This window comes from Rhinichthys klamathensis, unplaced genomic scaffold (assembly GCF_029890125.1).
Source record: "Rhinichthys klamathensis goyatoka isolate OS25496 unplaced genomic scaffold, OSU_Roscu_1.1 h1tg000485l_1, whole genome shotgun sequence".
Lineage (NCBI taxonomy): Eukaryota > Metazoa > Chordata > Actinopteri > Cypriniformes > Leuciscidae > Rhinichthys > Rhinichthys klamathensis.
This window is the reverse complement of record NW_026606972.1, coordinates 917,683-937,323: the sequence shown is the minus strand read 5'-3', so window position 1 is coordinate 937,323 and position 19,641 is coordinate 917,683. Positions and strand designations below refer to the sequence as shown.

The window sequence follows — 19,641 nt, the reverse complement described above, 5'->3', positions numbered from 1 at the left end:
TGTTTTGAGTGACATGTAAAACCTTGACTCCTGCAACATGCCTTGATATCGTCACGGGGAGTTGTTCTGAACAAAGCGCACTGCAGGAATGATCCAGGAAACCGTCGTCAATTCAAAATACTCACAACACCTCAACATTGACAAAGACAGTACAAGGACTGCAAGCACACAGGGAGGGAACTAATAAGCTAGTTAATTGCCAGTTAACAGACACAGACTTGGAAATCTAGGTCAACTGACAGGGCACACTAGCCTGATGTCGTCATACTCAGATTCTAGTCAGAATGTGAGTCTGATACTGCTCCAATGGGCTGTGATTATGGGGCGTGCAACTGAACCAGGATAAAAAATGCCTCTGCACTCAATTGGATAGACCGAATCCCGTAGGAAGGAAGGCAAAAACATCTTTCCGATCGACAAGTGCCTTGATCGCGGTTCTCTGTTCCTCTTTTAAAATGAATGCGCTGGATAGATCTTCTATAACAGACGCGATTGGCTGAATCTACACATCTCAATTCTCCAGCGGCAGCCATTCTTTGTTGTAAACGAATTCAACCCAAGCGCTCTTTGGCGACGTGGGTGATTACGTTACGGTTGATCATCTGTCCATCATCGAATAAAGCCCGCCCTGACAATTTGATTGGTCCGAACAGCTTTGGTTCGGGCATACTTGCTTCACAACGGATCAAGTCCAGACCAAACTTCCCGACCTCAAATGTTGTGGGCGGGGCTAAGTTCGGCTGGCATCCAGGCTAAGGGCGCACAGGACAGAACCAAACACACAAAGAAACAAAGTAAAAACAGAGCATACATGTTACAGGTATTGAGTGCTGCAGCATTAAGTCCTAAAACTCAGACGTTATTTTTTGCACTTCTGGTTCCCTCGTCCTGAAGTCATAATTTTTTTTTATGGGTTATTGATTAAATACCTGAAATAAGGTGGTTAACACAAGTTCAAGGTATTTTCACATTGTATTCTACCTACTGCATGAAATATATCAGTAATTCCACACTCATTGTGTTATTAGGCTTTTACAAGTCCTGAAAAAGGTGGCTGCTAACAAAACTTTTCAACTTGTAGATTTTGAATAAAGATTAAAAGATTTGTCAGAGGCTTAGTGGTGGTGACATTGAAGTCGTGCGACCATTGTGTAGTTTGTTTATTGTCTGACTTTGGCTTTTTACTTCTGGCAGTTGTATTTACGTAGGCATCAGAATTCATGTTTTGTCATGAATTTCATTTTTGAAATGAAGTTTTTCATTTGTGAAGATTACCTTGATGAACAAAACATGTAAGATTATATATTTTTGTTGGTCACAGAGCTTATTTTCTGCAATAATCAAAAAGCCAATGGAAAAAAAAACCTAATGGGTTTTTGTTGAGGGAACCAGGGTGATTCTAACCTCCGGACTGTCCTAGAAAAATACGCCAGCACTGCAGAACTCTATTAGTGTAATGAGAAATGAATAATCACCAAAATTCTCAAAAAGCTGCAAAATTGTTAATTATTTCATGTGTAGAATCTTATTGTAAAGTGTTTCTTAATGGTTCATTTGCTTTGAAAAAAGAAATTCTACATGAAACATTTAACATTTTAGCTTGTGTTTTCTTTTGCGGTAAATCTGGAAGAATAAATGAGTCATTTGCAGCGTGCAGATATATTTTAAACTTCACTTCCCACAGCTTTTGAGAACAGTAGGAAATAATGCTGTGTCCTATAAAAGTTGGTATTCAGAGGCTAAACACAGTGACGAGCTGTTCCCTCAGTCCGCTTTTATCGTTTGGTATGTTTGGTGTGTAGAGATGCGTCATCGGTTCTGTTTTTAGCTCTGGAAGCGATCCGTGACAGTCTGTCATGAGTTCTCATCTGATACCGTTTCCATTGTTAGGCACGTGTTCTGCTTTTCCCTGTTGAATAATTCGCCTGGAGGGGCACAAAAGGGCTATAACTGTGACCCTTACTACACATACCAGTCCACAGATGAAATGATGACAAAGATCATTCACTGTATCTTCATTACAATTCTTTTTGCCTTTTCATTTCGAAAATTTACCTTTTCTCAAGCATCTATCCAAGACCTTTTGGAGGTACTAAAATATTGTGTAGCCTTATCTGAAAAATAAACAGTTATAGTGTTTTGACATTCTGCCACACATGCACACACTCTGTATCTGTTTATAGATATGCAGTGTTCATATTGTTACGGTGTGAATCTTATCACACATCTTATCTCATTAGCATTCGGTTTATCGAGGTCACTTTATAACGTCTTGTGAGGTTCCGCTATGCATTGGGCCTTAGGGAGTAAAGTCCTTATATTTATGTTTACATTTTGAATCGGTTGTATATTACAGAATGAAAATGTACAATTTGGTATCATACTTTTTTTTTTATCATTCACAGTTTGCATTTTTAAGTGTCTTTTATGAATTTTCCACAGGGCTTCTTCAGGAGAACCATTCGACTCAAACTGGAGTACGACAAGTGCGAACGCAACTGCAAGATCCAGAAGAAGAACAGAAACAAATGTCAATACTGCCGTTTCCGCAAGTGCCTTGCAGTGGGCATGTCCCACAACGGTAAGAGCTTCACAAAGAGCAAATGATTATAGATTAGAGTCGGTTTATGGCTTGACGATTAAAGATCTTTAATTGTTTTATTGGTAATCAAAGATGGTGTTCTGTTTTACTACAATAATATTTCGGAACACGTACTTTAATTGCTTCTTTGAAAGTCAGGAAATTTAGATTAGAATCAAAATATAAAACAACAACCTTTAGACACTCTTAGCTTTGACATCATGAGGTAGCACAAATCTACGCTATCCAAGGGCTATCACAGGATAACCGCAGATGAACTAAGTGACACGAAAGACACGCCGTCCCGTTCTATCACGGGACTTTGACCTGGATCTAGGGTCGTCTCTTCTGTTAGCGAGGGCTAGTGTCATGTGCCACTGTTAGTGTAATCCCTTCAGAGGTAGATCTGTATCATATCACGCCATACACCCCCTCCCATGTCTGCCCTTTGTCCCGCTACTGATGAAGTGGCAGCAGTGTAATGACCTAAAGTTCTACTACTCGTGGTTTGTGTATAAACTGGAGCTGATGATTCAATACGTTAACGCGGCGCAATTAATTATAAAATAAATAAATAAAAGGCAAACAGATTAATGCAATCAGTGCCCTTTGACCCGCATTTGAGCTGTGGGGATTTTTCTACCACCCGAGCTATTTGAGTGTGGATCTGCACATACACCAGCAATCAAAAAGGACCCGTTCTGGTATTTATCATCCGATCTGTGATATTACGGTTTTCTCAGACCGATTGATAAATGCAATTTCAACACAAACAAAACCTGACACTTGAAACCGCGACTCGGCATAACACCAGCCTTGCTTACCCTGTCCTCTTCTATAGTAGTGCATAAGTTACTTTAGACGAGAAATGCAACAAACATTCAGCACAGTAAGTTAAAATAAAACAACATGTTATACATTGCAAATCCTCATTACAAGTAATTGCATCATCACACAATCGGTGTGTGGATTCAAGTGAAGTCACCTTTCTTTATATAGCGCTTTTTACAATGCAGATTGTTTCAAAGCAGCTTTACAGTGATAACAGGAAAATAATGCAACAAAGTTTGTTTCGGCTGTGCAGCAACTCTAGAAGAATATAGTGTCATTGTCCAGCTTAAGTCAGTTCAGTGTTAATTCATTTCGGTTGTAAAAATCGTTAGTTATTAATTTAGTTCATATATCTATTCAGCAGCTCTGGAGAAAACAGTGATGTCATCGTCCAGCTCAGTTCAGTTCTCATACAATGGTGTCAATGCAAGCAGATCAAAAATATTGTTGAATATTAAGTGTCCCCAACTAAGAAGAGAAAAAAAAAGAAAAAAAAACTTGGGAGAAACCAGGCTCAGTCGGTGGGAACTGGCCAACAAACGAACAGTGTACGTACGATTATGATTCAGGCAGCATTACAGGTCAGAAGTCAGATTGGATCGGAACATTGAAAATATTTAATCCAGTTCCATCTGGTTGAAGGTCGGATTCATCAAGCCGGTATATGGATACGGGTTGTTGTTAAGGATCTGTGCCGATAACTGTCGTGTCAATGAGGCCTTCACAGGGGAGAGTCTAGTTGACACAATCTCTGCTGACACTTCAGGGCTACGTTGTGGTCGTGTCTAGGCGCAGGTCCTACATCTGATCTGGATACGGCCCTGATCCGGCTGACTACGGTAACCTCAGGATAAACAGAGAGACAAACGACACTTCCACATCATAGACAGTGGAACAGCGATCGTGGCATTTTGGAACCAATGTTGATAATAAACACCATTAGACTGGCAAAGCAGATGATTAAACGTATGTAACAGACTGTAATAAACGTATGGTTTATTTGGGAAAATATAACTATTATGCAGAATTACAGCAAATGTGCATTATGGTCAATTTACAGATTGACAAGGAATTCTGCAAAATGACTGTTTTCACAAATAAAGCTTGCTGGGGTTAAAATGCTTTCAAAAGCTTTGGCTTTCTGTACCAAAGTAAGCTCTGGTGTAGGTCTTCCATTGTCAAATAACCCCAGCTTTTCTTTAAAAGTTATTCTAGAAATTGGTGTGGATAATAAATTAGCAGAGATGTCCTCCTCACTAATGTAATCCAGCTGTAATTTCATAGCTGGACCATCATTCACAGAACTGAAAGCTGTAGGTGGAAAAAGTCTAATATGGAGAAAATGGGCATCTAGCTACACAACACCAACTGAATAGGCAGATTTGAAGGGTTTATTTCCTAAAAAAAAATGTTTGTCAATTTATGAATTCCAAAAATAACATTAGAAGTGGGTTACCTTCTGAGGTCAGTGATGTGGAAATAAAAGATACGTACAAAATAAATTAATTAAGCAACATATTTATTTACCTATTTCACATCACCTTTAAAAAAAAAAAATCAAATAACAGCCCTAGTGTGAACATTTGGTTACACTTTATTTTAAGGTGACGTAGTTACATTGTACTTACTCAAATAAGTACTGAGTAATATTAATGAACTACATGTACTAATTTACTATAGAGTTAGGGTTGGATTGGGTTTAGGGTTAGTTACTTGTAATTATGCATAATTTACTGTTATTACTATAGTAAGTACATGTAGTAACATATAACTACGTCATCTTAAAATAAAGTGTTACCGAACATTTTGTTAAGCATGTATGTATATCTGCCTTACACTTGTGTGTGTGTGTTCATGTTTTTCTATCCCGGTGGGTACTTCAACCTGAATGAACTCAGACTCATGGGGACTCGTGTCACTGTGGGGACCTAAATTGCTAACAAGCTTATTTTCTAAAAAGTAAAACTGCATAAAGTTTTGTGTGATGGGTAGGTTGAGGGGTAGGGTTGGTGTAGGGGGATAGAATATACAGTTTGTACAGTATAAAAACCATTACGTCTATGGAGAGTCTCTACAAAGATAGTGAACCAGACGTGTGTGTGTGTGTGTTCCTGTTTTGTTTGTATACTGTACATTGACTGTGGCAGCATGCATGAGGTTGTACCTATTTTTATTGGTAATGTGTGTGCGCGCGTGTCTTACAGCTATCCGTTTTGGGCGGATACCCCAATCAGAGAAGCAGAGGCTGAAAGCAGAGAAGGATGTCAGCGGGAAAGAGGAGCACCAGTCTCTGCAGCCGGACACGAGGAGTCTGGCCAGGCAGATGCATGAAGCCTACCTCAAACACTTCCACATGAACAAAGCCAAAGCACGCGTGTTTCTCACGGGCAAGACCAGCACTCCGGTGAGTACTCCACTATTCACATTGTATTGCTCACAAAAGCAGAGTAAAATGAGGCGATAATCAAAATCTCCTAATCGGTCTGTAAAAGCACTGGAAGAAATAATATAAGTCCTTGCACACCATTGTAGCTGTTTTTATTTAAATGCTGCTGTTCATTGGTATGTAATCATGGTTATATTTATTATAGTTGTTAATTCAAAGAATTAAATTATTATGTTTTTGTTACATTTAAGGCAGGAATAAACTACACGACTTTATAGTCTGGATGGGTCATTGTTAGTTGCTAAAAGTCATAGCCAGTCAGCAGATTTTGGGCCAGAGATGACAGACAAACTCACATAGATTATGATGAGCACAGATTTTTGTATGATTCCATCCCATTATTTTCATTTGTCACATGCCTCCTAGCAAAAAGCCACGTTTACGCTTGAGTTTGTTGTGTTTGGAGCGACTTGACTGACCCTCAGTCATTAATATAGTGATTAATATTCACATAGTGAATGAGGGCCAGCTTTTCTCTGTAACATTTGCAAAGTCGACAAGTTTATGATGCCTAGCGATTTAAAATAGTTGTGTAGTGCATTCCAGCCTTTAGTTTGTAAATATCTGTAATTTCTTTTACACCGTTATAGTAATTAATTAATTCGAAATCCCTAATAGTTTTTGTACCCGCAAAATGAAGGTCAGAGTAAAAGTGTAGTTTTCTTCTGTTTGTTTGTTGTTTATAGTAGGTAACCACTTTTTCAAAAGGCGTGACTGTAATTGACTATAAACCGAGTAGCTCGGCAAGCTGTGGATTTAAAGTAGCTTCACTGAGCAAGAGTGCATCGGTTGCTAATTACAAAAAAACGGAGAGCGCTAATTGCACAAGCTACTCAGTTATTGAGCTGAACGCACACCTGTTCTCTGACTGTCCTCTCTCTGTCCTTCAATGAAGCCCTTCGTCATCCACGACATGGACTCTCTCCAGCACGCAGAGCAGAATCTACTCACCCAGCTGCTGGGCAACGTGGCGTCCGGCGACACCTCCACTCTGCAGCAGAGAGAAGTGGAGGCCCGGCTCTTCCTGTTCTGTCAGTACGCCTCGGTGGCGACGGTCACGGAGCTGACGGAGTTCGCCAAGGCCTTGCCCGGCTTCGCCACCCTGGACCTCAACGACCAGGTGACTCTGCTGAAGTACGGCGTGTACGAGGCGCTCTTCGCCCTGCTGGCCTCCTGCATGAATAAAGACGGGCTGCTGGTGGCTCGCGGCGGAGGCTTCATCACCCGCGAGTTTCTGAAGAGTCTACGCAAGCCCTTCAGTGACATGATGGAGCCCAAATTTCAGTTCGCCATGAGGTTCAACGCTCTTGAGCTGGACGACAGCGACCTGGCGCTGTTTGTGGCTGCCATTATCTGCTGCGGAGGTGAGGCGCAGGGAGAGCAACGGGAAGTGAAATAGAGTCAGTGTAAATCTAAATGAAAAGTTTTAAAAATGGGGATTACTCAGAAATGAAATACTTGACATGAAATTGATGTCATGCAGTTTATGTCATGCTTCACTCCAACTGGAGCGGGGTTTTTTAAACTGGGGTCCTGGGGTCACAAGGGGTCCTTATACATTGATTTAAATTTGAAACTAAATTAGAACCTAAACTTCCCCTGTACCCCTGTTCATGAGCATCCTACATATCTCACCTCCCTGTTAGTAGGTTAGTTGTGGTTCAGGTTGTTTTTTATGTCACCTCTGGAGTCCCACAGCGAATAGCTTTTGAGAGACATAATAATGGTCAGAGAGAGTGAGATGGTGATTTTGTTCTCTGAGGAATAGCACAAATAACCACAGTTTCCTCTTCCGCCGGCTCCGGTTCCAGCAGCAACCCTCGGACCCGTGGTTGTGTGCGGCGGGGACCAAAAACGCAGACAGTACCTCAAACCACAGCTTCCTGGAGAACCGCTCTGACTCTCTTTTTTTCTTTTAACCTATATGCTAAAGAGAGACACCGTTAGCAAAATGACACTTGAACAATAAATGTTTCATCTATATCTGTAGACACACTGTACAGATAAATCTAGGGATGTCACACTACCGAAGTTAAAGTCAATGTCCTTTATTTCAAAAGTTTAGTATTACTAGAAATATGAATAATTTAAGAGAAAATAATGGCATGTAGCCTTTAATAAGTTTTCAATTTAGTCATTTCAAGTTTTCATTCAGACTTGGTACCAAAGTAACGGTGCTTTTGACATCCTGACATGTCTCTTTTGTCTCTCTCTCTGTCTGGATCTCTATTGGCAGACCGTCCAGGACTGAGTGACGTGTCACAGATTGAGCACATCCAGGAGAGCATAGTTCACGCCCTACGGCTCCATCTGTTGTCCAACCACCCCGACAACGGCTTGCTCTTTCCCAAGCTGCTGCAGAAACTGGCCGACCTGCGGCAGCTGGTGACAGAGCACGCAGAGCTGGTCCAGGAGATCAAGAAGACAGAAGATGCTTCACTCCATCCTCTTCTGCAGGAGATCTACAGAGACATGTACTGAGAGCTCGAAGCGTTCCCGTTCTCAGGAAGCGCCGGTGCACGAGAGATCCCTGTGTTCGGGACAGGAGATGAGGAAAGCCTTTGAGTTGATGAATGTTCGGCTCCAAGGGGGAGGAAGAGCGGCTGGAACATCTTTGGGGTGTGTACCTGCTTCTGGATCAAGCACTGCTGGGAGATTATAGGGCAAAGCCAGTGTAAGTTTAGGCTCATTAATATTGCACTAACCTTTAATAGGGAACTGACCTTTACAAGGACGATGCTTAGAGTCCCCTAATAAGTGCAATACATGCTTTCCGCCTATAATGTGTACTCGTAAAAGGAGCCAATGAAGCGAATGGTATTCAAGTGTAGTAAGCAAACAGTAAACACAAGCACACAAATATATATATATATATATATATAGAGAGAGAGAGAGCTCATTAAAGTGCCATTTTCATGTGTTTTTTCTGTTGCTTTTGACACATTTGGCCACATTGAGATGATGTGCTGGTGCTTTCCTTTTCCACCTTAATGTAATATTTGCAGGGCGGAGCGTCAGATATAGGGGGCGTTGCTAATCAAGTGTAACTTCCAGAACGGTTGACGTCGCATCACCGCTTCTGCCAAATAACCTCCGACAGTAAAGATTTAGGACAGGCAATTGCCTATCCTGAATAAGGGGTGATTTTTCATGTTTTAATGCTAGAATGAAATGTATTGGGAGAGCCATATAAATCAGATTGTTTGTTACCTCATTTGAAATGCTTGTATATTGAACATCATTTGTAAAATATTTTGTATAAGAAATATCATCGTACACTGTATAGCACTCCAACTGTAATTTTATTGTACAAATGTGTTGTGTGTTTTGACTCAGTACTTGTATTTGATTGGTAAATTATTGTTTTATTGAGTTTTTTTTTTTTTTTAGGGAAAATTGTAATTTTCTTCACATTTAGAGCCAGATCTACTTGTTGATGCAATTTACAAGTCCCTTGATTATCAGAAATTGCTTTGTAGACTTGCATTTTAACAAAGATTATAGAAGCCAATTTAAGTTATTTGATTTTAATGAAACATTTAATTTTCAGTTGTGGATGTGGAATTGTTTGTAGTTTGAAATTAAATATAATGTTCATAAAAAAATGTTTATAAAAAACGTACAATAAAACGTGGAAGTGTTTTATTACAGGCGCCATCCTCTGGCTACTCTGATGTACTGCAAGCGTAAACTAAAAACCGGAAGTTTTGAGACTGTCCTCGTCCTGTTTGACGCGCCGTAGTGACGTTACAGCACTATGGCGTGCCTTGAGAACCGCGTGCTCATTCAAAACAAACAGCTAGGGTTTGTTTGAACGGGGTATAGGAACTGTGCTGCCTGAGGACCGCGCTTTAGAGCGAATGGATTTGAGCGAAGGATCCGCTCTCGGCGTGTTCACCTGTGAGCTGTGCGAGTTGTCCAGCCCGTACAGTTTCTTCGGGCAGAAGCCGCCAAACACCAGAGCAATAGTGTAAGTACACAAGTATTAGTGAAATTGCATTGCGCTTAGCGCACAGAATAGTTGCTCAATGCTCTCCATATGCAAGAAAAATGTAGTTAGTGATATACAATGACGCACCCATAATGGTAATTATATGAGCAGAACTCTCGCATGTATTAATTTGCCATGATGTCACGGTGACGTATGAAAAGATAGGACGATTTTATATTGTAAATATAATTTAGTAAAATCCGAAAAACCTTTGCAGATCTTTATTGAAAACAATGTTTTTCATGCTTGTTCAATGAACCATAAACAATTATTTTCACATGCACGTAGTATATAGAACGTAATGTAATATAAAATTATAGCCTAATATTACATTCCTCACCTTTTAATCGTGCTGGCAAACTGCATAATGATAGAAAACGACTTGCCACGTCACCCAAAAAAGGAAATCGTGTCATTTTACTCACTATGCCGTTGCAAAACTGTGGCTTACTTTCTTGTAGAGATATTGAGAAATGTGCAATTTATTGTCATTCAATGTCAATGATTAGCAATATTTGTCAAAAAATACAAAAATAGTTCCGTCTTCCACAGAAGAAAGTCATACATTTATGTTTTCAGCGACATGAGGTTATGTATATGATGTTAATTATGGTTAAATTATGTGCGAACAGTATGGCAAGCCGTTTGAACATTTAATCCTTAAATGTAGCTATTTTCATTCTATTAGTGCTTATTTTTGTAGACACTAATATCTATTCCATTAGTTACTTGTTCTTAAGGTACTAGAATAGGTTTTAGATACTAGTTGTTATTTTTTTTTAGATAAGTGCTTATTTCAATAGTGACTAGTATTTAATTAAACTTTACTCAAGATACTAGTACTTATTTTTTTAGTTACTAGTAACTTTTTAGACAAATATCCTAATCAAAATTAGTGCTGCCGCGATTAGTCGACGTAATCGACCATGCAAATTAGTCGACGGCAATTTTTTTAGTCGACGTGTCGTTTTACTATTGACTGCTATTTATTTGTGGTCTCCCGTCACAAACGGCTCACTGTAATTCACCTCCACACACCAGTCTGTGCGCTGTGCGCGCCCTGCTGGTTTATCTGCTATCATTTTCCTTCACGTTCCCGCCCGCCTTCACTGCTTTGATATGAAAAATTGCGGAGGCAGGTGACGGAGCTTTCACAGTGGGCTCGTTTGCTGCGGTCCGAGCCCGAGTGCGAGCGCGATTGTTTCCGGTGCCCTCCGCAGCGTTGGTCTGGTTTCACACTCAATTCTATCGAACCCTGTTGAGTTTGCGTGCATCTTATGCCATCGCAAACGTGCACGGCGCATGATAGAAATAAGAACGCGGGTCAATATATTGTGTCTTTCAAACGGACTCTTTTGAGGAGACAGTGGATTTCCAAATGTGTTGCCCTGTTTCCACGCGCAATGCGCGAACACACTGCAGGCTCAACTCTCGCGTATCCAAGGTAAATCATCAACACTATCATCCCTTACATGTGTTTTATTTAACTAAATGCATCATAATCTGCTAAAACGCATGGGCAGGTTACTTATGTTCCTGAACAAGCGCTCCCGAGTCCGTGTTGCTTTCACATTCACGCGAACCGCGGCACGGGCCCGCCATGCACGCAAGTGTAAACGCGAGCTACATAACTGCGTGCCTGCCTGCTTTCAGCGCGACTCATTATTAGGCAGAGCTAAGAGTAGTGGGCTAGTCCAGACTCTTTCAATTCAATTCCAATTTATTTGTATAGCGCTTTTCACAATATCGTTTTCAAAGCAGCTTTACAGAAAATGCATTGCATCTACTTTACTATTCAGAGTGATGTTATCAGTTATGCTTTTCAGAAATGTACATAAATTAATACATTATTAGCTTACTGTACATTTTTTAAGGCAGAACAAAGAGCTAATTTAAGTAATACAGTGGTGTGAATAAGTTATTACCCCCATGCTAAAGTTGCCTAAAAAGAGGAATAAAAAATCATCTTTTGGAAATTGATCTTAAAGGGATAGTTCACTTTGAAATTAATTTTTGATATGTTTTAGCTTACCTCCAGTGCATCCAAGATGTAGGTGTCTTTGTTTCCACAGTATCTTCAGTTTTGATAATTTTAGGTAAAACCGTTGTTGTCTGTCAGTCATACAATGGAGGTGAAGGGGGTCCTCCTCAAAGAGCAGTCAAAATTAAACATTATTTAATGACTCGTAAATGTAAGTACACATTGATGCCCTAAGACACGAAACGAGTGGTTTTTGTGAGAAAACGAACAGTATTTATATTGTTTTTACCTCTTGTAACCACAGCCATGTCCAATTTATCTGAGGGCGCGGACGCTTCCGTGTGTGACGTGTACGCAGACTGGTTGCTCCTTAATTGAGAAACTAATGTTAATATTTCAACTGAACGCCACATAATTTAATTTGACTGCACAATGACTAATAAAAGAGTATAAAAAATATATACAAAGTTATATGATATATAGGTGAGTAATAATAATATACCCCAAAATAAATATTATAAGTAAAAATATATAAATACACAGTAAGGGTCAGGAAGGTTTTTTGAAAGAGGTCTCTTATACACACCAATACTGCATTTATTTGATAGAAAATACAGTAAAAACAGTAATTTTGTGGAACACTACTACAATTTCAACAAAAAAAAAGTTTTTTGTTTGAATATATTGTAAAATGTAGGCAATGTTTTTCCTCTGATGGCAAAGCTCCATTACTCCAGTCTTAAGTGTCACACGATCTTTCAGAACTCGTATGTAGATTTGGGTAAAAATAAATATTTCTAATTATTATTAGCCGAAAATGGTTGTGCTGCTTATGTGTTTTTATCAGGATTTTTTTATAAACAGAAATATAAATAGGTAATGGAATATAGAAATGGGTATTATTTGAAAAAAATGTTTACAATAGAAATGTTTTTCAAAGTTTTATTGCACATTTGACACACAGTCTCACAGTGCAAGACTAGGGGCAATACCTTCCTTCATCATAAGGCAAACCACACTTACTAGCATCCAAAAAAGCAAGATTTAAAATGGAACGGGCTCATGAATGATGTAAATCAGGACAGCACTAAAATGGTAAATATTGTCCAAAAGGAGCATAGGTTTTCCATCTTTCTACTCAATATTTCAGTTCCAAATAATGATTTTGTGACATTTAAAAAAACAAGCATGCAAATAGATACTAGTACATTTTTAAGGGATTAAATGTTAAAACAGCTTTCCATACAAACAGTCCATGTAAATTGTAAAAGTAATGTAAATAATCTTGAACTATTTTAAAGTCAAATGACCGGGAAATCCTTGAAATCGTAGGTGACATTTAATGCAGTTTGGAACCTTTATAAATAATCCAGGTCATGAATTGAGCAAAATGTATGTAAACTTTGCAGTTGTTGAACTTGACAGCAGTGTGTGTGTGTGTATATTTATTGTAGTGATGTTATGTTCTACTTTGAATCCTGTGTCTCGCGATCGTGTGTCTGATTAATGTATATAACGTTCAGTTTTCTAAAGAAGTGCATGCATGGTCTGCTCTGTTTTGATGATGATGTTGATGTATAATTAGCAGGATTCCGTCACCTGTACTGTAAAATGCGAGTGCTGGCCGCTGGGGGGTGTTTTTTCTGAAATGAGTGCTTATTTGAACAGTCAAAGGAGTTGCAGAACCATGTCTGGCTGAATGAGTGTAAAAATGACGTCAGTGACTGAGATGTGCTTTGTCCCGCAGGCTCTTGGAGGAATGTTACGGCATGAAGGATCCCTTCTGCCCGGAGAGAGAGAAGTTCCTCGTTTTAGGATCCAAGTGCTGTCTGTGCAGTAAGACGGTGTGTGTGGGAACGGTACGTGTGTGACTATGTAGAACATTTCTCCTCTTCTGCAAATGAAAGAATTGAATTTATCAGTTAACTAAAAACTCAGTCCGTAATATTTAGGATATATTATATATAAATAAATCAAAGCAATCAATAAACTTGTTTTTTATTCATGACAGGACTGCAGTCTGTTCTACACCAAACGCTTTTGTTTGCCATGTGTGCGGGATCACCTTCATCAGTTTCCAGAGCAGGTTCAAAATGAGGTGCAGAGGAAGAAGAGTGTCCAGAAGACGTCGTCCTCATGATGATTGATTGATTGATTTATTAGCCATCAGTTATGAACAGAGGACACTAGCGAGCCTTCTGTCCAGACACGGTATATGAAATTGTCTGTTGTCCTTTTTCTATTTATATGAATCAAACTGGAGGTGACAAAGCATCTTTTGATTGAAATAATGTGTTCTGTGATGAGTGTTTTTAGTTTTACAATAGCACTCAATGCCTTGTACTATGCCTTAATACCATGTCAACTATGAAATAAATAATGTTAATTTGTATCATTGGTTGTGATTAATTACAGATGGCTAAAATGATATAGATGAGATTTGAACCTGTTGTTGGAGGAGTGCAGAATTGTTGTGAACATGGGCAATACCCCTACACCACATGCTTCCAGATTTATCACCTTGACTTGAACACTACTTGTTTAGTAGGGGGGAAAAACAGGTTAGTAGTGAAGTATAAGTTCCAGCACATACATAGTAAGAGATCTATGGCTCAGCGGTATGAGCACTGGCACCCAATGCCAGAGGTCGCTGGTTCAATTCCAGCCAGATCTCTGAGAAGATGGAGCAGAGGAGAAGCTGACTGAAGAGCAGAGGAGAAGCTGACCGAAGAGAGAGAAGAGCAGAGGAGAAGCTGACCAAAGCTGGATGGAGCAGAGGAGACCAGACCTGGATGGAGACCAAGGTGATTGGAGTGAAGAGGAGAGTGAAGACAGCACCCAAAGAAAGAAGAAGGGGGGACCGGGGCCTGGGTCCCCCCCCGGCTTCCAGGACAATGACCAGCAGTGGTTATAGAGCCAATCCTTTTAATTGTGCCAAAAATTACATAACAAAAACTTTAGTTTTTGCCCAATATTCTTACAGGAACCACTATAACTCTCTACCTTAATCATGGGAAGGGGAGAGGGGAAAAAAGCTGATTTCTTGCACCCACTAGATGGCAGTAAAACCATGTATTTCTCACACAGTTCTCCTCAAAATAAACTTTTTGCTAAGACGACATTACCAAACCCTTATGACAGTCACTTCATTCTACCAATATAAGTTTATAGCAATTACATTTTGTCATGTTCACACAGACACTATTGAAAAATTCTGCAGGGGGTGCTGGAACATTTCAGCTACTTATTATTGGTAATGCCAAAGTCTGTCAGAGATAAGCCGTCTGCCAAATATGACCTCAGGCTTGGCAAGGAGATAACAGATCACACTGAGGGAGTAGTTCATTATCGTAATAATGTTCTCGTCTTATTCAATCACACAATATTGTTTATTACAGCTTTATGACACAGCTAAACCTTGCTAGGTGCATTATAAAGTTTTACTATCATCTTTTTAATACCTTCATGTGATTTACACAAATGTTCCATCTGCAGCTGTGTTGCCGGATCTCCAAATTGAAACATTTTAATATATTTAACACTTTTTCCCAAATTTGTTTAAACTGTCTTTATATACCAATACATATCTAAAATGTAAGTACTCTGGAGAGTATACAAATCAAGTGTCTGTAGTCCTCTCAGGGCTGCAATAAACACAGCTACTTATTCCATTCGGAACTAATGTAATGATTGGCTGGGCGACTCTCCCTCGCTCATTTCGAAAGAGCACATACCGGCCGGAAGTCTCACAATTATGCCAGAGAAAGAGCAGTCAAAATTCCCAGTGCCACCTGTACCTGCATATACAGTCAGCGCAGGCAAAAAAAAAAGGTGATGTCACTCCATGCTCGGCGCTGGTAAACCCGTCCTCCAGCTGAGCGGTCGGCATCATGTGTTTTGGAGGCATGGCTTTGGAAGGAGCCCAGAGGGGAGGGAGTTTCTCAAACTTACCTACCCTGCCTTTAAGGGTACTCCTACTTTCTTTCAATTAAAAAAAGGTAACTCAAATACTTTATTTTCAAATATCTACGTTTCACTATCCCAGAAGGTTTAGGAGTTAATGTTCTTTTGGCCTCCCATACTTTTTAATCAATCAATTTAAACGACTATTTCAGTCATCACTGATTTACTGGACACATTTTTTTAACCAATTTCTAGCCAATCAAATATATTTTATTAGAAAAATCTCCATGGCATTTTAACTTTTTTTCCCATCAACTTGATTTGAGGTTTTGAATCTCAGTGTTTTGTCTAATTTGAAGTCTGCAGAGGCTCAGAACCACTGCTTATTCTACCATATTTTATAACCATTCAGGAATAAACTAGGCCACAGTGGTTTATAATAAGAGGACATGGCAACACTGAACTGAAGGGAGCGCGAGTTTCTACTGTTTGTATCGTTTTTCAACGGTGGGCGGGCCCCGTGCCTCGCCGGCCAATCAAAGGCGTCTTCTGTTTAAATAGCCTTTGCTGTCAATCTTTTTTTCCCTAGCCAGTTTACTTGCGATCGCCATATTGGGTGCTCGCCTACTCGAATGACCCGTCTGTTTTTCTTCGGAATTACTACGAGACGTGTTCGGAGCCGCGCGCTGTTTTCATGACTTGTTTTCCACGCGCTCTAGTCTTTCTACACGCATTCGCGCGTTTGTTATGCGTGCGCTCTGCGATTCACTCGGCTTTCTTGGGAGGGTTGGCTTTTAGTTAGACTGCGTCTGGCTCGATTGCGGCTGCGAATCTCGGACAAACTTTCATGTGCAAAATGTCAAAAGTGCGCGTCTCCAATGGAAGTCCCACGCTGGAGAGGGTGGACGCGAGGCAGGCGGACCACGCCAAACCGCCGGTCTGCCGAAATCTCTTCGGCTCCGTGGATCGCGAAGAGTTCGCCAGGGACGTCGAGGACCAAATGCGGGATATGGAGAAAGCGTCCAAGGAAAAATGGAATTACGACTTCGCCAAGAACGAGCCGCTCGCGCCGGGAAACTACGAGTGGCAAGAGGTGGACGCCAAAGAGGTCCCGGAGTTTTACATCAGACCGCCTCACGTAAACCGGGCTAACGTTACCTCTACCGGGACTGTGGACCATAACGGGAACCACGATTATTTGTTGACGACAACTCCCTCCCTGGAGAGCGTAGAGGGGGACTCTGACAGCACGGAGACCGGGAGTCGGACGGATTGCCGAACGGCGCTCTCTACGCCGAGGAAAAGACCGTCGACAGAGGATCGGGGTAAATGTTTTGCGAGTTCGTGACAGCGCACTACGCAGTGCTATTTACGCGCTGATCTCGGGGGGACAAACGCTTTGCCCTCCGCTTGCATTTGCTTCCGAGACTATTCTAACACAGTCTTCATTCTTCCAATAGATCTTCCTTGCCAAAGCAAAAGACCCAACGTGCACGCGACCGAGGAGAACCGCTGTCCGGATACGACGAGTTCGCTCGAGCAAGCGCCCAGCAAGTCAGAACCCAAAACGTAAACAAAGGTGAGAGTGAGTTTCGTGCGTACTGGTCTAGCGTGGAACTTGTAAACGCGTATGACTTCGTATAAAAATGTTAAACGTCGCTGTTTGTTTGTTCGTGTTTATTGCTGTGCCTGTTTTATTGTTACACGTTAATAATGTTTGTGTCTTGTCGATGCTGCTCCACGCGATCAGAGTCGAAACTGTTCGGCCTGGCGTATTAAAACAAAACATTCTGTCACCGCGCGAGTGACAGTCGACTCAAATGCACAACATTGTAGTAACACGTCAGCAGGTCTCTTGTAGGGTGTGTGTGTGTGTGTGCGGGTGCGAGGAGGAGGGGGTCCGGGTTCACAATGCATGCATGCATTTACTTGCGCGCAAAATTGTTCGCTTTCCATTCCCTGTGCTTTATAATGCATTCTGAAATATTTTGCCGTTGAAGTTATTGCATGTATTGTGATTATCTGAGTGACATTTTTGCACTCGCGTTCGACATGTTATTCCCTTTACTAATCAACTTTTTTTGTTCCCTGCAGACAGATGAAAACGCCTATTTTCTCCATCAAATACTTCAAGAGCTTTATGAAGTAAACAGGGACAGCAGTTGAAAAATACAAATCGAGCCTTGGAGTGGCTGTATAAGCACTGAATTTTTACACTAAAGTTTTGGCACTCGACAAAATATATTTGCCTCAAAAGCAGATAATGTAGCAGTGTGCAATTGGAGTTGCTTCATTTGTTCTTTTACTACCTATGTATATACTTTCATTTTATATGTAGCACATTTAAATGTAATATTAAGATTAAAAAAACAATCATTTATAAATGGAGTGCGTTTGACTTGAAGAATTGCTGTGCAGTTTTTAAACGTCTCCCTAAAATTAACCCTTTTAAAGTAAATATCTATGTACACACACACACACAGCATGTCCCTTTAATTAGGTTAAACAATCCCATTGTCTCAGTTTTGGCTGGCTACAGCAGCACAATCTTGGCCATTTTTAAGCTGCACAAATGTCACTGTCTGCATTAATGTCGTTCATGTTTATTGGTACTTAATATGATTTTACCAGCCAACAGCACCTGGTCAATTGTGTTCTCTGAAGGGACTGTGACTCCTAGTGTGGTATTAAGGTTTTCACACTTCTTTACAGTATTATATCCCTGGGTTATTCCACTAATTTTCTTTTATTTAAATTATTTCTTTTGTTATTTTGGCATAATTATATAAATTCTCAAATCCTACTGAGTACACATCAAAAAAAATATATAAAGTGCAACTGTAGTGACCAATTGATTTGCATTTTTTTGGTCAATTTGATGTTTTTCTATTCATTGCTGTGTAGCATAATGTTTATATATATGTATTATTATTATTATTTTCTTTAACACTGGGCCATACAAAATAAGAACAACATGAAGCCACTTTTTTGCCACAACATATTTGGCTTTCATGTTGAACATGCCATGGCACTATGACAAAAATATGTATAAACCGGCAAAAAAAAAAACTAAATTAAGACGTTACACAGCAAGTGTGAAAAACATTGAACTATACCTGTGCATACTGCTTTGTAAAGAAGAAAAAAAAGGATAAAAAACACTGAGGAAATTATACTAACTTATTTATGTCAAGCTTTTTGTCGTTTAAGACTATCCAAAGTGGCATTTGTGCATTTTCTGTATGTACTTCTTTTTATAAGATTTTTTTTTTCAAAAATTTGTGCAAGGTTGCAAACTGAGCCTATTAAGAAATTGATGTGGATTGTGTACTGCTTTATAAATGAGATGATTAAACCATAATGACATGGACACCTTCACCTGATTCCTTTCCATTATATCGTGCAGAAAAACCTCTGAATGTTAACACAGTCTTAGGGGAAACTTAAATACACCTCTCACACCCTGCATAGCAAAAGCCCCAAACTGACTCTAAGTTGCGCTAATAACCAAAATACATTTACAACAATTTTATTTAACTGTTAAATACATCTCTCTCAAGTGCTAAATTGGTATGTGCTGGTATTTGGCCTTGCACACCCTAAACCATTTATTTATTTATTTTTTGCCACACACAATATAAACACCTGCACACAAATACGAAATTATTTAATTTAAACTGCCCAGTTTTTTATTTTTTATTTTGTGCTATTAAACAAAGTAGGATGCAAAATGCTTTTAAAAAGTTTAATTATTTTCTGACCTACTGTAATGCATATGATATGATTAACCTGCAATTAAACTGAGTTTTAATTAAACTGCAATTAAAATGTGAGATTCCTATTAGATTGTCTTCAAATAATGTGTTGCCTGTAATATTTTATATGAAAAATAATAAATAGGAAGAAGC

The 19,641-nt window shown here is 39.7% G+C and overlaps 3 protein-coding genes and 1 long non-coding RNA gene across 4 annotated transcripts in view; 3 read left to right on the top strand and 1 right to left on the bottom strand.

Moving 5' to 3' along the window:
• The window catches only part of pparaa (peroxisome proliferator-activated receptor alpha a), a 52,535-nt gene extending 44,084 nt beyond the window's left edge, over positions 1–8,451 (top strand). The window contains exons 8-11 of the mRNA XM_056237241.1: positions 2,443–2,581; positions 5,617–5,816; positions 6,754–7,222; positions 8,095–8,451. Of these exons, the coding sequence (XP_056093216.1) occupies positions 2,443–2,581; positions 5,617–5,816; positions 6,754–7,222; positions 8,095–8,339 (1,053 nt within the window). The 3' untranslated portion in view covers positions 8,340–8,451. The remainder of the gene's footprint in view (positions 1–2,442; positions 2,582–5,616; positions 5,817–6,753; positions 7,223–8,094) is intronic.
• Positions 8,452–9,654: 1,203 nt separating this feature from the next.
• On the top strand, positions 9,655–14,166 carry cdpf1 (cysteine rich DPF motif domain containing 1). Its single transcript, XM_056237281.1, has 3 exons — positions 9,655–9,828; positions 13,578–13,689; positions 13,842–14,166. Exons 1-3 carry the CDS (start codon positions 9,719–9,721, stop codon positions 13,968–13,970), a joined length of 351 nt encoding a protein of 116 aa, XP_056093256.1. The 5' UTR covers positions 9,655–9,718; the 3' UTR covers positions 13,971–14,166.
• Positions 14,167–16,315: 2,149 nt separating this feature from the next.
• On the top strand, positions 16,316–19,111 carry cdkn1ba (cyclin dependent kinase inhibitor 1Ba). The gene is made up of 3 exons (XM_056237280.1): positions 16,316–17,058; positions 17,194–17,310; positions 17,827–19,111. Exons 1-2 carry the CDS (start codon positions 16,581–16,583, stop codon positions 17,304–17,306), a joined length of 591 nt encoding a protein of 196 aa, XP_056093255.1. The 5' UTR covers positions 16,316–16,580; the 3' UTR covers positions 17,307–17,310; positions 17,827–19,111.
• On the bottom strand, positions 16,941–17,260 carry LOC130072259 (uncharacterized). The gene is made up of 2 exons (XR_008804104.1): positions 17,130–17,260; positions 16,941–17,098 (listed from the first exon to the last, which is right to left on the bottom strand). It is a non-coding gene; the product is annotated as an uncharacterized LOC130072259 (long non-coding RNA).
• Positions 19,112–19,641: the final 530 nt, after the last annotated feature.

Excerpts from the sequence above, each read along its gene's own strand:
- cdpf1 (XM_056237281.1), top strand. The coding sequence starts at position 9,719 with ATGGATTTGAGCGAAGGATCCGCTCTCGGCGTGTTCACCTGTGAGCTG. Across the intron at positions 9,829-13,577 it reads CCAAACACCAGAGCAATAGT|GCTCTTGGAGGAATGTTACG; the intron begins GTAAGTACACAA and ends TTTGTCCCGCAG. Across the intron at positions 13,690-13,841 it reads AGACGGTGTGTGTGGGAACG|GACTGCAGTCTGTTCTACAC; the intron begins GTACGTGTGTGA and ends TATTCATGACAG.
- cdkn1ba (XM_056237280.1), top strand. The coding sequence starts at position 16,581 with ATGTGCAAAATGTCAAAAGTGCGCGTCTCCAATGGAAGTCCCACGCTG. Across the intron at positions 17,059-17,193 it reads ACCGTCGACAGAGGATCGGG|ATCTTCCTTGCCAAAGCAAA; the intron begins GTAAATGTTTTG and ends TTCTTCCAATAG.